Here is a 13449-nt window from a genome sequence, read left to right as displayed (position 1 = left end):
TGGCTGAGATAGAGGGGAAAAAAACAACACAAAGGTCCTGGTATAAATATACATCAATCTGAAAGTCAAAATCCTCTATGTATGGCTTGCAATTTTGAAGTGAATTTTTCATGATCTTGGAAATGAATATCAACACCTGAGCCACAATAAGCAGAAGAGTGGCAGAGAATATGTGTTCATGAAAGCCTGTTTTCCCCTCCTGGGCTCATAATAGACTGCATTTCCTAGCCTCCTCTTCAGCTACTGAAGTCTGACCCTTGGGATATGAGTGAAAGTGATGCGTACCACATCGAGGCCTGGCTCATAACAGTTTTCAGTGTGATCCTCCACATATGCTTGTGTTTCCTGCTTCTCTGCCAGTCTAAGACAGTGTCCCAAGGCCTCAGCTATGGTGGACTCCTCCATGGGAGGAGGCTGGGCTTCTGCAAAAGCAGGAAGCAGAACAGAGATGTTGAGATTGTTTCTGCAGGTAGCCTGCCCTGAATAATATACTAAAGATGGACAGAAGAAAGTTTTTCCCTCTGGGTCAAGGATGGATTTATTTAGTTAGCATCAGAGGAAATTTTCTGACTCAAAATTCAAGTATCAGTGTCTTGAAATTACAACCACTCTGAGATAAAGCATGGTCCCAGAACTCTTTTTATCATCTTTTATTTCCTTACCTGTTAAAAGTGATAACTCACAATATTTTGGGGGGAGAGGTAGAGAGATAATGCCATTACCCTTTTCCTAGTTTACTACATACTCTCTCTCTCTCTCTCTCTCTCTCTCTCTCTCTCTCTCTCTCTCCCTCCCTCCATCCCTCCCTCCCTCTTCCCTTTCCCTCTCTATCCCCCTCCCCCCACTATATTGATGCTGCACATGTAAGAGTGACCCAAGCAGGACACAAGTATAAAATTAAATATTATAAAATGTTGAGAACTCACAAGCTAAAAGTACAAGGGAAAATCTTCAAGAAAATCTCTCTAACAAGCTAATGGTTAAACTTGAAGTTCAAGTTTACTTTTATCCCCTGAAAATGTTCAAAGCAGGCACTATCAAATTAGTACTGGGGGTGTGTGGGCGATGATGCCAATATAGCACTGAATCAGAGAAAGGTGATCAAATATTACAATAGAAAAAGGTGTTTTCCCCTGTACAGTTCTTGTTCAGAAGATCCACTTTGGATCCAGGCCAGCGTTGACCATGGCCTAGCTCCAAGGCCTTAGAGTTACAGTATATAAAAACCCAATAAAAGTTTGGTTTTATTTTGGTACTTTGCATCTCCACATTTTGTCCTTAGTTTGATGGATGTTCTCACCTGTTCCACCAAAATACATCAAATGTAAATTATTTGCCTTTTAGGATGCTACAGAGAGATAGTAAATACCCAAGTTTTTATGGCTGCCTATTACCAAAATTATGAAGAGAGCACTATATGAACAGATAACAAGGCTATGTGGAAGAATATTTTGTTATTCCCTATGGCTGTTTTCTCAAGTCCCAATATGGAGCCTAAGTTGTAGTGAAGTAGACCAGAGAGTGCAGAACTCTGTGGACCTCTTGGGCCGAGACTAGGCAGTCTTAAGTTTTCTTCTTCCCAATAGGCTTTCCTCTTTTCTTTCCAATATTTATCTTAATGGGGCTGAGGAGGTGGATGCAGGAGAAACCTATTCTCTTGTGGACCCTGATTTAATGCAACCTCCATATGCCTGAAGAATTGAAATATAACCTGCCATGACTCAGTCCAGAGGCTAAATGTTTTCCCTGCTTAACCCCAAAGCTCCACTCTCTGGCACTATAATCTAGTTGGAGACCTTAATGCCCTCCCAAGAGAACTACCTCTTCCTAGGAATGGATTAAAGGAAAAGCAATAGATTCAGGTTCACTTATTTTTTCAGTCATAGACATACTACATAGTGGTAGGAACTATTGAGGTTTCAGTCCCCCACCCCACTGAGGTTCTTGGACCCTATTCCCTGTAGATAAGGGGGGCTACTGTAGTCATGCAAGTTACTATTTCACTGAGGTCAAAATGGCTATACAGAGAATGTGTCAAGAGAGAGTCCATTTTATTGTAAAATGAGGCATCACAATTTTCTTTGGTAAAGTTGGTAAAATTTCTTTGACACATTTATTTATCTTACATATAAAGAGGTCTATTATAAGGCATTGGCTCATGCGATTTTGGAGGTGGGCAAATCCCAAGATCTGCCAGGTGAATGCATAAGCTGAAGTCCTGGGAGGCTGATGGTTTAATTCCCATTCAAGTGCAAAGGCCAGAGAGCTAAAGAGCCAGTCGTACAGTTCCCACCCAAAGACTGACAGATTCAGGAACCCAAAGTAGACTTTTTTTTTCAATTTGAGTTTGAAGACAGGAAGAAAGCTGATATCCCAGCTTGAAGAAAGTGAGGCAAGAATTCTCTCTTACTCAGAGGAAGGCCAGACTTTTTGTTCTGTTCAGGCCTTCAAGTAGTTGGATGAGGCCTATCCACAGTAGAAAGAGCAGTGTACATTTTTTAATCTTCCAACTTAAAGATGACTCTCTTCCAAAATGCACCACTAAAGCTCCCAGAGTATTGTTTGATCAAATATATGGGTACTCTTCGGCTCATACAGCTTGACACATAAAATTACAGCCATAGTACCTAATTTAATTCCTTCATGTATACTTTAGGTATATGCTTGCCTCTGTCTTCAGCAGAGTCAGCATTTTACAAATGTTACAATAAAATATAGACAGGTATTTTAAATATCGCATAGAAAATGTTCTTTGTATCATGTTAGCTAGAGCTTAAAAGCCAACAGATATTTTGAAATTGATATTTGCAGTAAATATTTTCTTACCATGGAACGCTATACAAATTTTTGGCTAGTTTTATAACACAAACAGATTTCAAGACATAGACTGTTTTGAGAGTTGATATATCTTAAATATGATAGAGACACCCTACTGGAGGGAATAATCAACTGTGATTGGTCATGCTGTATCCTCATCTCGCTTAGCTCAAGCAACACAGACAAAGAGCTGAACATCTAACTACCAAACACTGAAATAAAAAACAAGGCACTTCCCCCTGTACCAGCAACTTTCAACTAGTGTACCACAAAAATTTTAAACCATGCAATACCTGACTATTTACTCAGGAGCACTGACCTCTTTTCCCTTAGACTGTCAAATAAAAAATGACAGCAGCCAACAAAACAATAACTGTCTGGTGTGAGTGAATTAAAATTATACCTATGTTTTCATCAGATCAGCAAAAGGTATATTTCTTGGTGTGCCACAGAATTTTAGTAATTAGTTTATATGTGAAATGAGATGCAAAAGCTTGAAAATCACTACCCTATACCTATCACTTTTGCTTAATCAAATCTGCCTTTTATCTTTTCATTTTATTACTACACATTAAAAAGTTTTAATTAGTGGAAATGGTGTGTGCTGATTTGTTCCTTTTAATTATTCTGAATGTAGAAGCACTAGAGGGTAAATTCGGCCCATGCTAAATTTAAAATAAAAGATTACATATGTTTCTAAAATATTAAGGCACAAATTATGGGACTTATCAGATATATAGGAAAAACAGTTTTTCTCTTTTCCCTTATTGCCTGTTTAAACTCTCTTTATGAGGTCAGTTCTGCCTTTGTTCCTTGATGAAATCCCAGGTTGACACCACATTTTGTTGTTTGTGTTTTAATCTCTCAGTTAGTAAAGTAATATAAGTCACTTTAGACCTCCAAACAGTCCCAGCTCAATAATAACATATCTGATTCAGGGAAATAACCAAGATTTTGAATCCCTAGATTTTTAACTTAAATCACACACACATGAATAACTTGGATGCATGAGATCTAATTGTTAAGAAAACAAAACCAATGTGGAGATACAGCTGGCCGAATAGCACACATTCTGCTCCCCTTTCACAGTCTAGAATTACACCTAAATTGAGGCAGCCAGCCAGGGATTACATCTCTCAGCCTTCCTTGCCTTCAGATAGTGCCATGTGAATGAAGTGTGACCGATGAAATGGACGCAAAACTTCCATCTCTACTTCCAACACCAGCCCACACAAATCTACCAAGCTATTCCTCCTCCTTCGCCCTCTGGCGATGGATATTTGGATGTTCATTGTACTATTTTAGAACTTTTTATTTGTCCTCACCTTTCCTTCTGTATGTTCCTAACTTACCCTTTATCCCTTCTCTCCCGCATTGGTAACCACGGTCTCTGACATGTCCAAGGTTCATGTAGAGAGGAAGAGGATTAACAAAGAAAATATAAGAGAACAGAGTCTTTCTTTCTTGACTAGCAGTATTCTGTTTCAAATTCTCTATATGGTAAAAGAGAAAGGACTACCTTCTCTTTTTTGAAATGTTGCTTGTGGTCTTTGGTGAGTACATCAATATCTGGGGACCTCTTGTGTTTAGTTTCTTTTCAGATGAAATCTTATCTCCCCTCCAGTTAGTTGTTTTGGGTTGTTTCTAAGACAGTGTTTGGTTTGTTGAAACCTGGTCTTTTGATCTAATGTCAGCAGAGTACACCCACCTCCTAAATGAATCCTTCCTTTCTGATGCTATGGGTTACCTTAGGCTGCCCCTTGTATTTTAAGTTTCTCAAGTGGGAGTCATAGAGAGTTCACTATGTGCTCTAAATTGTGGTGCTCATGTATAACTCCCTCTCAGTGCTTACTTAACAGCTATTATCACTAGGCTTCAGTTGAGGTGTGAGCACCTTCAGTTCTCATAGGAACAGGGAGGGACTTACAGCACACACTGGAAAATTAGTTCCACTAAAAGTTTTTTTTGTTTTTTTTTTCCTTTCAAAATACAGCTTACCTTTGCTTCTCAATTTGGATGTCTTTTATTTCCTCTTCTTGTCTGATTGCTGTGGCCAGGACTTCCGGTGCTACCTTGAGTGTGAGTAGTAAAAGCATACATCCCTGTCTTGTTCGTGATCTTAAGGAAAATGCTTTTAGTTTTTCCCCATTGAATATGACACTGGCTGTGGGTTTGTCGTATGTGGCCTTTATTATGTTGAGGTATGTTCCCTCTTTTTCCACTTTGCTGAGAGTTCTTATCACAAATAGGTACTAGGTTTTGTAAACTGTTCTTTTGGCATCTATTGATATGATCACATAATTTTTACAGTTGATTTTGTTTATGTGGTGTATTACATTAATTGATTTGCAGATATTGTGACAACCTTGTCTCACTAGATGACATTGTATGATCTTTTGAATGTATTGCTGATTCAGTTTACCAATATGTTAATAAGGGTTTTTGCATAAGTGTTCATAAGGGATGTTGGCCTATAATTTTCTTTTTTTGTAGTGTCATTATGTAGTTTTAGTATTAGGGTAATGCTGGCCTGGTAAAGGGAGCTTGGGAGTCTTCCATACTGTTGAATTTTTTTGTAATAGTCCTGACTGGCTTTGGCCGTGGGGTTACACTTAGCACGGTGGTCTCTACACCAAGATACTGACACACTTACTAAGGGGGCTTTATTTTTCTTAAACCTATGATCACTAATCCATCTGAGATTTCCCTTTGAGATACTCTAACTGCTATTTCAGATAAAAACAAAATATGTGAGTGGACTCAAAGAGGCACCTAGTGTAAGATTCCATTGATAGGCAACTTTCAGACTAGGTCAAGGAACCGGGACAGAGAGCAGATCAAGGATTGGCAGGGACAGGAGGAGTGGGGAGTGAGTAGTTCAGTGCAGGGTTTCCCTTTGGGGTGATGGAGCGTCCCGCAACTAGATAGTGGTGGCGGCACTTGCACAGCATCGTGAATGGACGTCATGCTCAGGAACGGCACAGATTTAAAATACAAATGATAACTTTTCTATTTTTTATTTAAAACTTATTATAGCATGGCAAAGGGAAGACAAAGAGAAGTGAAAACAACCCAAAATAAACCAAATAATGAACATAAAAATATAGTGAATGGATCAGTGCCTATCGAAATGTAAAAAATAAAAATGAAAGCCAATAAAAGAAGCAGCTCAAGCGAGGAAAATGAAGCAGGTGGCTCTGAATCTGGCCCCGATGCATCTCCCAGGTCCCATGCTGACTCTGCGGCAGGAAACAGGGCAGGTTCGAGGGAGGGCTCTCCTTGGAGGGGCACTGGGGCCTCAGCCAGGCCAAGAGGTTCTCCCCCGGCCAGCCCTGGCTCAGGATCGGCAGCTGGAGTGGCCGCTGGAGCAAGCACGACCACTGGACGGGGAACCCCCTCCTCCAGGTCGGCAGCGGCCCCTGCATGGAGCTCCTCAGGTCGGATGGCAGGTGACACAGGAGCCGGCTCTGCCTCCTGGGCTGGTGCTGGAGTGGTGAGAGGAGCAAAGGTCACCCACGTGTCTGCATTTCCACGTGCCCCCCAGAGACGGCACACAGCCAGAGCCTAGGACCCAGCCCAGGACGTCCTCCCGGTGGGCAGTCCAGCACACGGGTGGTCTGAGGCCAGTCTTTGCTCCTGGCCAGCCTCTGCGGGTGCTCCTTGTGTGTGTGGCACTGACCCCTCCCCATGGGGTCACATGCGCCTCCACCCCTAGGCCACCCCCACCTCCCCACACTTCTCACCCTTGGGCTCTGCCTCCTTGGGCCCCAGCTCACCCGGCCCCGTGTGTTTACCATGGGCACTGTGCTCCAGGCTATGGTCAGAAGTGGAGAGCTGGCTCTGGAGCCCAGGTGGCTTTGGGGATGGTGTCCTCCGGCCATCCACCGGCCCTGGTTCCCCAGACCCCCAGGTGTCCACAGTCACCTCGGGCCTGATCTGGCCCTCACCGGTGGACACAGGGATGGGGTCTTCATCGACCGGGTCTCCTTCCTCGATGACCTGGGTGAAGCTCTGCAATGACAGTGACCAGCAGCTGGTCCAGTGGCCCCAAGCCCTGCCCAGCCCTAGTCACTCAGTTGCTGCTGCTTCTGCCCACTGGACCTTCTGCTCCCGGATGTGGCCCAGCCCTGTGTCTGCACAGACCTCGGCCCGCGGAAAGGAGATTCACCATCAGGGCTCGGGATCACCCTCGGGCCGAGGGGGTCACCCACACTCCACGTCCACCTGGCCATCCTTGGCCTGAGGCATGAACATGACCGGCCCACCATGTTTCTGAAACCACCCCGCAACCTGTTCCTGCGTGGGCAGACACTCCCTCCGAGAAACCCCTTACACACACACACACACACACACACACATACACACACACACACACACACACACAAAGGGAGGGGACACAGGGCTGTTCAGTTGGGATCGGAGGGGTGTCCTGGCCCTAAGCAAACTGCCCTGGGCCACCCTGTGTTACCTCCGGGTCGCGCCGTGAGAAGGGACAGAGGCGCCCGGGGTGAGTGCGGATCCAGCGGCGGCCACGGCGAGACACGTTATTGCCGCTGCCTCTCTTGGGGCCACGGCGTCGGGACACGGGAAGACAACACGAAAACATGTCATCGGGTGTCCAAATCTCCAGCAAATGAGCCAGGTAGGGGCACTTTTAGAGTGCGGCTGCGCTGCCCGATTACCAGGGTTCCAAGTTTCGCTGGGCTTTGTCTTCAGGAGCTGAGTTCACTGCTCAGTGTAGCTCAGTGTTGTGAGGTCACTGCTCAGTGTAGCTCAGTGTTGTGAGGTCACTCGCTGCCTGCGTCCCCTACCCCAAGCGTCTCCTTAGACAAGAGTAGTGACTTCACTTCTTTTTTCTTTCTCACAGTATTTTTTATTGTATTTTTTCCATTTTCATTTATTGCCCTGAAACCATGCCCCCCCCCACCAACAGTCATCACCCTGATGCCCATATCCTCGAGTCCTTGTTCCTTTTTGCTCGATCGCTCTATCCCCAAACCCCCACCCCCACAGCTGTCCACCTGCTCTCTGTCTGTGTGTCTGTCTCTGTTTTGCTTCTTCGGTCACTAGATTCCACATGTGAGTGAAATCATGTGGTAGTTGTCTTTCTCTGGCTGGCTTCTTTCGCTCAGCATAATGTTCTCCCGGTCCCTCCGTGCTGTCGCAAAGGGTAAACGTCTCTCTTACGGTCAATTTCTCTTCCATTGTGTCAATGTCGCATCGTTGTTTTACCGCTGCCCTGGCTGGTTTAGCTCAGTGGATTGAGCGTCGGCCTGCGAGCTAAGTGTCGCTGGTTCGATCTTCCAGTCAGGGTACATCAGAGAAGGAAAACTCTGACTCCAAAAAACCTCCGCTGCCTTGCGGCATACCTCTTCAGGGGAAAGGCTAAGGGAGTAAACCCCGACAGAAAATCCGGAGCCGGAGTCCCTAAGGCGGTTTGACGTTGCAGTCAACACCGGCAACTCCTGCGGCGCACCTGAACCCAAGCTGTATCGACTCCGTCTTTCCCTTGGACCCTTCAGCTGCGAAGAGAGGGGGGGTCTGCTGCATGGGCAACAGCAGACCCTCCATATTACCCTGCCCAGGCTCTGTAGCTTCAGCGTCATCGCAAGATGTCGATTCAACATGGGAGGAGACAGATACCATGTCACTCCCGAGTCGGACTGCACAGCCATTCTCGGCGGTGCAGATAGACTCTTAAGAAGCTACACCATCGTCTCTTGAGACGGACGGCTGCCGCCGCCGCCCATAATGGGTTCAATCATAGTTCAAGGATGGGGCCTTGAAATACTTAGCTCTGAGAGAAGGAAATAAAAGTTATTCCAATTATGTTGCTAGATGGGTAGAATTTCACACTTGCTAAGAGGATTGTTGAGGATTGTGTTTTTTCAAGCTAAAGTGTCTAGAGCCTACTTTAAAGACCAGTTTAAAGGTCCCTTTAGAATATGAAACACTGTATTTGCCAACTTTGACAGAGCATTGAGGAGTTCAGGAATTATATTTACCAAGCGTTTCCAGAAATGTCATACCTGGTGCTTTAAAAATGTCATTCTAATGTTACACTTAAACAACTCGCTCAGGAAAGGTGGGCAAGTGAACTATGAAATGAAATCTAGTGAGCCTCTGTCACTCCAAGTGTCCCATTCTTTTCAATCGCTTGCCGGGGGTTGGTCTCAAGCCGAGGCAGAATGACTCCGGTGAAGGGTAAAAGGCAGAAGGGGCTAAGGTTTCGAAAGCTTTTCCAGGGTACATTCTTTCGAACCATTTGATTCTTTTGAATCTCGATTTTAAGAGTTAAAGTACAGCCGGGGGAAATTGCAACAAAGATGGTAAGGGAGCTAGTAAAAGTACTCAGGAAAGGGGGTAAGCCATAAAGAAGAGACTGAGCCAATAGATGACAAGCGGAGAAAATGCAGGCTAGAGAATGGGAAGAAGGGCGACAGGAACCTTAGCGAAAGAAGGGAGTGACCACACTCTTCCCAGACTGTAGGAAGGCCGGACCAAAGGGAATCGGCTACTTTAAGGAAAGCCCCGCCCTCGGCATGACGCCACAGAAGGCCTTTCCGTGATTGGCTGAGACCAGAGGGTTGCTAGGCGCGGAGGGGATCCGGCGGGCCCCGGCCCGTGGCCCGAACACGGAGCTGCGGGAGTGGAGCCCAGCTTTGCTGGGCTTCTGGAAGATGGCGAGCGGCTGGGGCGCGCGGGCGCCCGGGCGGCCGGGGCTCCTTCAGCCACTGCTGTGCTTGCTGCTGCTGCTGCGCAGCCCGGCCAGGGCAGCGCACATCAAGAAGGCGGAGGCGACGACAACGACGACAAGCGCGGGCGCTGAGGCGGACAAGGGCCAGTTCGACCGCTACTACCACGAAGCGGAGCTGGGCTCGGCTCTGCGGGAGGCGGCGGCCGCGGGGCCCCCGGGCCTCGCCCGCCTCTTCAGCATAGGCAGCTCCGTGGAGGGCCGGCCGCTGTGGGTGCTGCGCCTCACGGCCGGCCTGGGGCCGCCACCCCCTGATGGCGATGCGGGGCCCGACGCGGCGGGGCCGCTGTTGCCTGGCCGGCCGCAGGTGAAGCTTGTGGGCAACATGCACGGCGACGAGACTGTGTCGCGCCAGGTGCTGGTCTACCTGGCCCGGGAGCTGGCGGCTGGCTACCGCCGCGGAGACCCGCGCCTCGTCCGCTTGCTGAACACCACCGACGTGTACGTGCTGCCCAGCCTCAATCCCGATGGCTTTGAGCGCGCCCACGAAGGCGACTGCGGCGTCGGTGACAGTGGACCTCCCGGGTCCAGCGGCCGCGACAACAGCCGCGGCCGTGACCTCAACCGCAGCTTCCCGGACCAGTTCAGCACAGGCAAGCCCCCGGCCCAGGACGATGTGCCTGAGGTGCGCGCCCTTATCGACTGGATCCGCAGGAATAAGTGAGTGTCTTCCTCCCGCTCCCACAATCCACTTGAGCCGCCAGCGCTGAGGCAGGGCCGCGCGCTCCGCCGGCGCTCCAGCAGTGCTTACAGGCCTAAGGGACCCGGGCAGTTAGGGTGGAAGGCGGCATCCCGGAACGGGGACGGGGCCCACGCCGCTCAGCCTCGTGTTCCGCTAATTGTCTGAGAAGCTCTGCCTAGAGGCTGTCATTTGTTCAACGGATGGGAAGAGAGCAGTCTGGCTGGACGGAAGATTCCTTTCTGGCATTCTGGTTCCGGTTTTGACGCCACCGTAGAATAGGAGCGATGGAAGAGATCTTAAGGATAACCTGGGTCAACTCACTCATTTTATAGATAAGCTATCAATATTGTGATTATCTTATTACTCTGGGCACTGTGCTAAGTAAGCCCTTTCATTGGCCACAATCTAGTGAGATAGACACCGTTAGTATCCTTGTTTTCCATATGGGGAAATTGAGGGTCAGATTGGTTAAGTGATTTACCTCGTACAGAGTGTAGCTGGAACTTAGACTCCGGCAGATTGTTAGTGCTCTTAGCAGCCACACAGGGAGACTGTAGCCTGGAATTGATAAAGGACACTCGCAGGTCTTCCTCTTGGTTCTTTGATGGAAACTGGTTTTCTTCCAGTCTTACTACCTCTGACTCAGCTAAGGAGCATATGGATATGGCTGGAGAAGTTGCAGAGATCTGGAACCTTCATGTGGGAGCGACTTCATTTTAAACTTTCTGAAGCGTTTCTGATGTCATTTGTGCCCTTTATTGCCACACTTAATATGCACCTTAAGTGTTATTAAAGCACTATATGGGATTTGAAAATCAAAAACATGAGGATCTCGAGAAATTGGTGTATAACAAGGGGATATTATAAATATATATGGTGTGTGTTTATGTACCCGGTAAAACTTTATAGGAATTGTTCCTGCGCAGAATGTGTGGGTAACAATAATACAGATCATCTCTGTGGAAGAGGTAGAACTTACACTAAGTCTTGAGAGATGGGTAGGATTTTTAGCAAAACAAAGTCAAGGAATAAAGGAAGAGGGAACTTACCCCGGAGGGAATAGTGTCTGAACTGAATATGCACCTCTTCCCTTTTTCAAGGATCAGCTTTGCCAGGATGTACCCCCTCCTTTTGTGTGTGTGTGTGTCTTCATAAGGCTAGTTAATATTTCCATCTTGACTTGAAGAAAATTTGGAGTGACAGATAAAAGTAATAATGAGCAAAGAAGTTTATCTGTGGGAGTTGGAATCATCTACAAGATTTCAGTATATGTAGCACCTAGAAGATTCGTGGGCATTGTGACAAGTCTAGATTCTTTTTATATTCTACCTTTCACTTTACTCCTCCTTTTGAGATCCCTTGTAAGTACTTAATTTCACATATACCTTCAGAAAAAAATGTTTTCCTTTTAAAGATAACTGTGTCATGACTTCTGAACATTTGCATGAGAAATATGACTTTAATGTACATCTTATTGTCAGAAGCTGTGATGGCCAGGGCTTTTCTGAGATGATACATCAAATACACTCTTTGCAGTGCTTAAAGGACATGTTAAAATGCCCTGTCACAACCCTTGCAGGGATGTAAATTCTATGACTAGATTCTTCTCTTCAGTGTTAGTTCTGCTGTAACCAAAAATGAAAATGAGCTTTGTCTTGGTGCAAGTCACCTTGAAGGTTTAAACTTTAAAATTTGAAATACAAAATTTGCACTCTGCTTAACTCTTTCATGATTGCCAGTATTTAATGATTATAAGTTATGATCTGAGTCAGTTAGTTCTATGGTAGAAGCTTGTGAGGATTTTAAAAGCTCATCTGTGTCCGTTAGTATTGCATAGAAAGGTCATTTTGCTTTGTGACTATGGACTACTCTGATCATATCCAACCATTCTTCAAACATGTAACTAATTAGAAGAGAAAGTAGGTGACTGTATATAGGAAGAAAAGTACACCCATCCACCCTTAGTCTTCAAACGTTAGCTCAAGCCCTGGCCAGGTGCCTCAGTTGGTTAGAGTGTTATCCCATACACCAAAAAGTTGTGCGTTCAAGTCCCTGTCAGGGCACATACCTAGGTTGCGGGTTTTATCCCTGGCTGGGACACTGGCGTGACAGGAAGGCAACCTATCGATGTTTCTCTCTCTCTCTCCCTTCCTCTCCCTCTAAAATCAACAAAACATATCCTCAGGTGAGGAATTTAAAAAATTAACTCAAAATACATGTTCTTTAATGATTAACAGCAAAGGACACGGATACATGAATAAAATTAAAAACTTAAGCACACACAATTTGAGATTGATATTTAACTATAGAGTCAGCTTTATGGATTGGAAATTTAAAACCCAGAACATTAGTCTGTATGGGGAAATTACCTTTCTCATTGCATTTTGTGAAGTAAATCATTTGAATAATTTCTTGATATCCTTTTTACTTAACTATGTTAGAAATATCGATTTTTGTTATTATTTTGAATATGTAAAATGTTAAGACTTATTTCCTCCTGCTTAGAAAAGTGAAGTTTATTTTCTTTGTCTGACTTTAAACTTAGTCCAATGAATATTTTTGTACTCTTCATAATTGAGGCATATACTTAGGAAAAATACACAAGATTTTAACTCCAATATTAAAATAAAGACTTTGCAATTTACTTGACTCCCATATTTTTGTCACACTATATTTCTTTCATTAAAGACATATGCATAGATTTTAACAGATTAGCATATAAACTTTTTGGTATCTTTGTAAAAAGCATTATAATTCGTATTATTGAAGGTGGGTGTAGATTACTTTTGGAGGCTTGTATGTATACCTTTAGAATTTAGTTTATCAGACATCAAGTCCTTTTTTTAAAAGTTACTTATAGGGCTATATGTAGAGAGTTAACTTATAGGTTTATATTTTAGTATCTGTAGACTCTTCTTTGTAATATTTATAATATACTTAGCAGCCTCTTTAAGTCTTATACAAGGATGAAATATGATGCTAAAGTCAAGTATGAGAAACACTTGAGAGAATTGATTTGGATACAAACCATAAAATGCCTTTAAAATAAAATCGGGTTGATATTTAAAGTTGGTTTGACAAAGAATGTCATTGGTACTTTTAAGACTGTAAGTATGATAGAATAAGGAAAATCTAATTGAATTTTATCACTCTAGTACATTGGAAGTATTTCATTGTTCTAAAAGTACATATTTGG

At 44.8% G+C, this 13449-nt stretch overlaps 1 protein-coding gene across 1 annotated transcript in view; it reads left to right on the top strand.

Annotated features, from left to right (window-relative positions):
- Nucleotides 1-9406: 9406 nt before the first annotated feature.
- The window catches only part of CPD (carboxypeptidase D), a 63803-nt gene continuing 59760 nt past the window's right edge, over nt 9407-13449 (top strand). Inside the window, exon 1 of the mRNA XM_090292961.1 lies at nt 9407-10231. Within this exon, the coding sequence (XP_090149087.1) occupies nt 9498-10231 (734 nt within the window). The 5' untranslated portion in view covers nt 9407-9497. The remainder of the gene's footprint in view (nt 10232-13449) is intronic.

The sequence above is a fragment of the Furipterus horrens genome, unplaced genomic scaffold, assembly GCF_987537825.1.
Source record: "Furipterus horrens unplaced genomic scaffold, mFurHor1.1.pri manual_scaffold_11, whole genome shotgun sequence".
In the NCBI taxonomy this organism is placed as follows: domain Eukaryota; kingdom Metazoa; phylum Chordata; class Mammalia; order Chiroptera; family Furipteridae; genus Furipterus; species Furipterus horrens.
The sequence above is the reverse complement of the archived record's forward strand: the minus strand, read 5'-3'. Positions and strand labels throughout refer to the sequence as shown.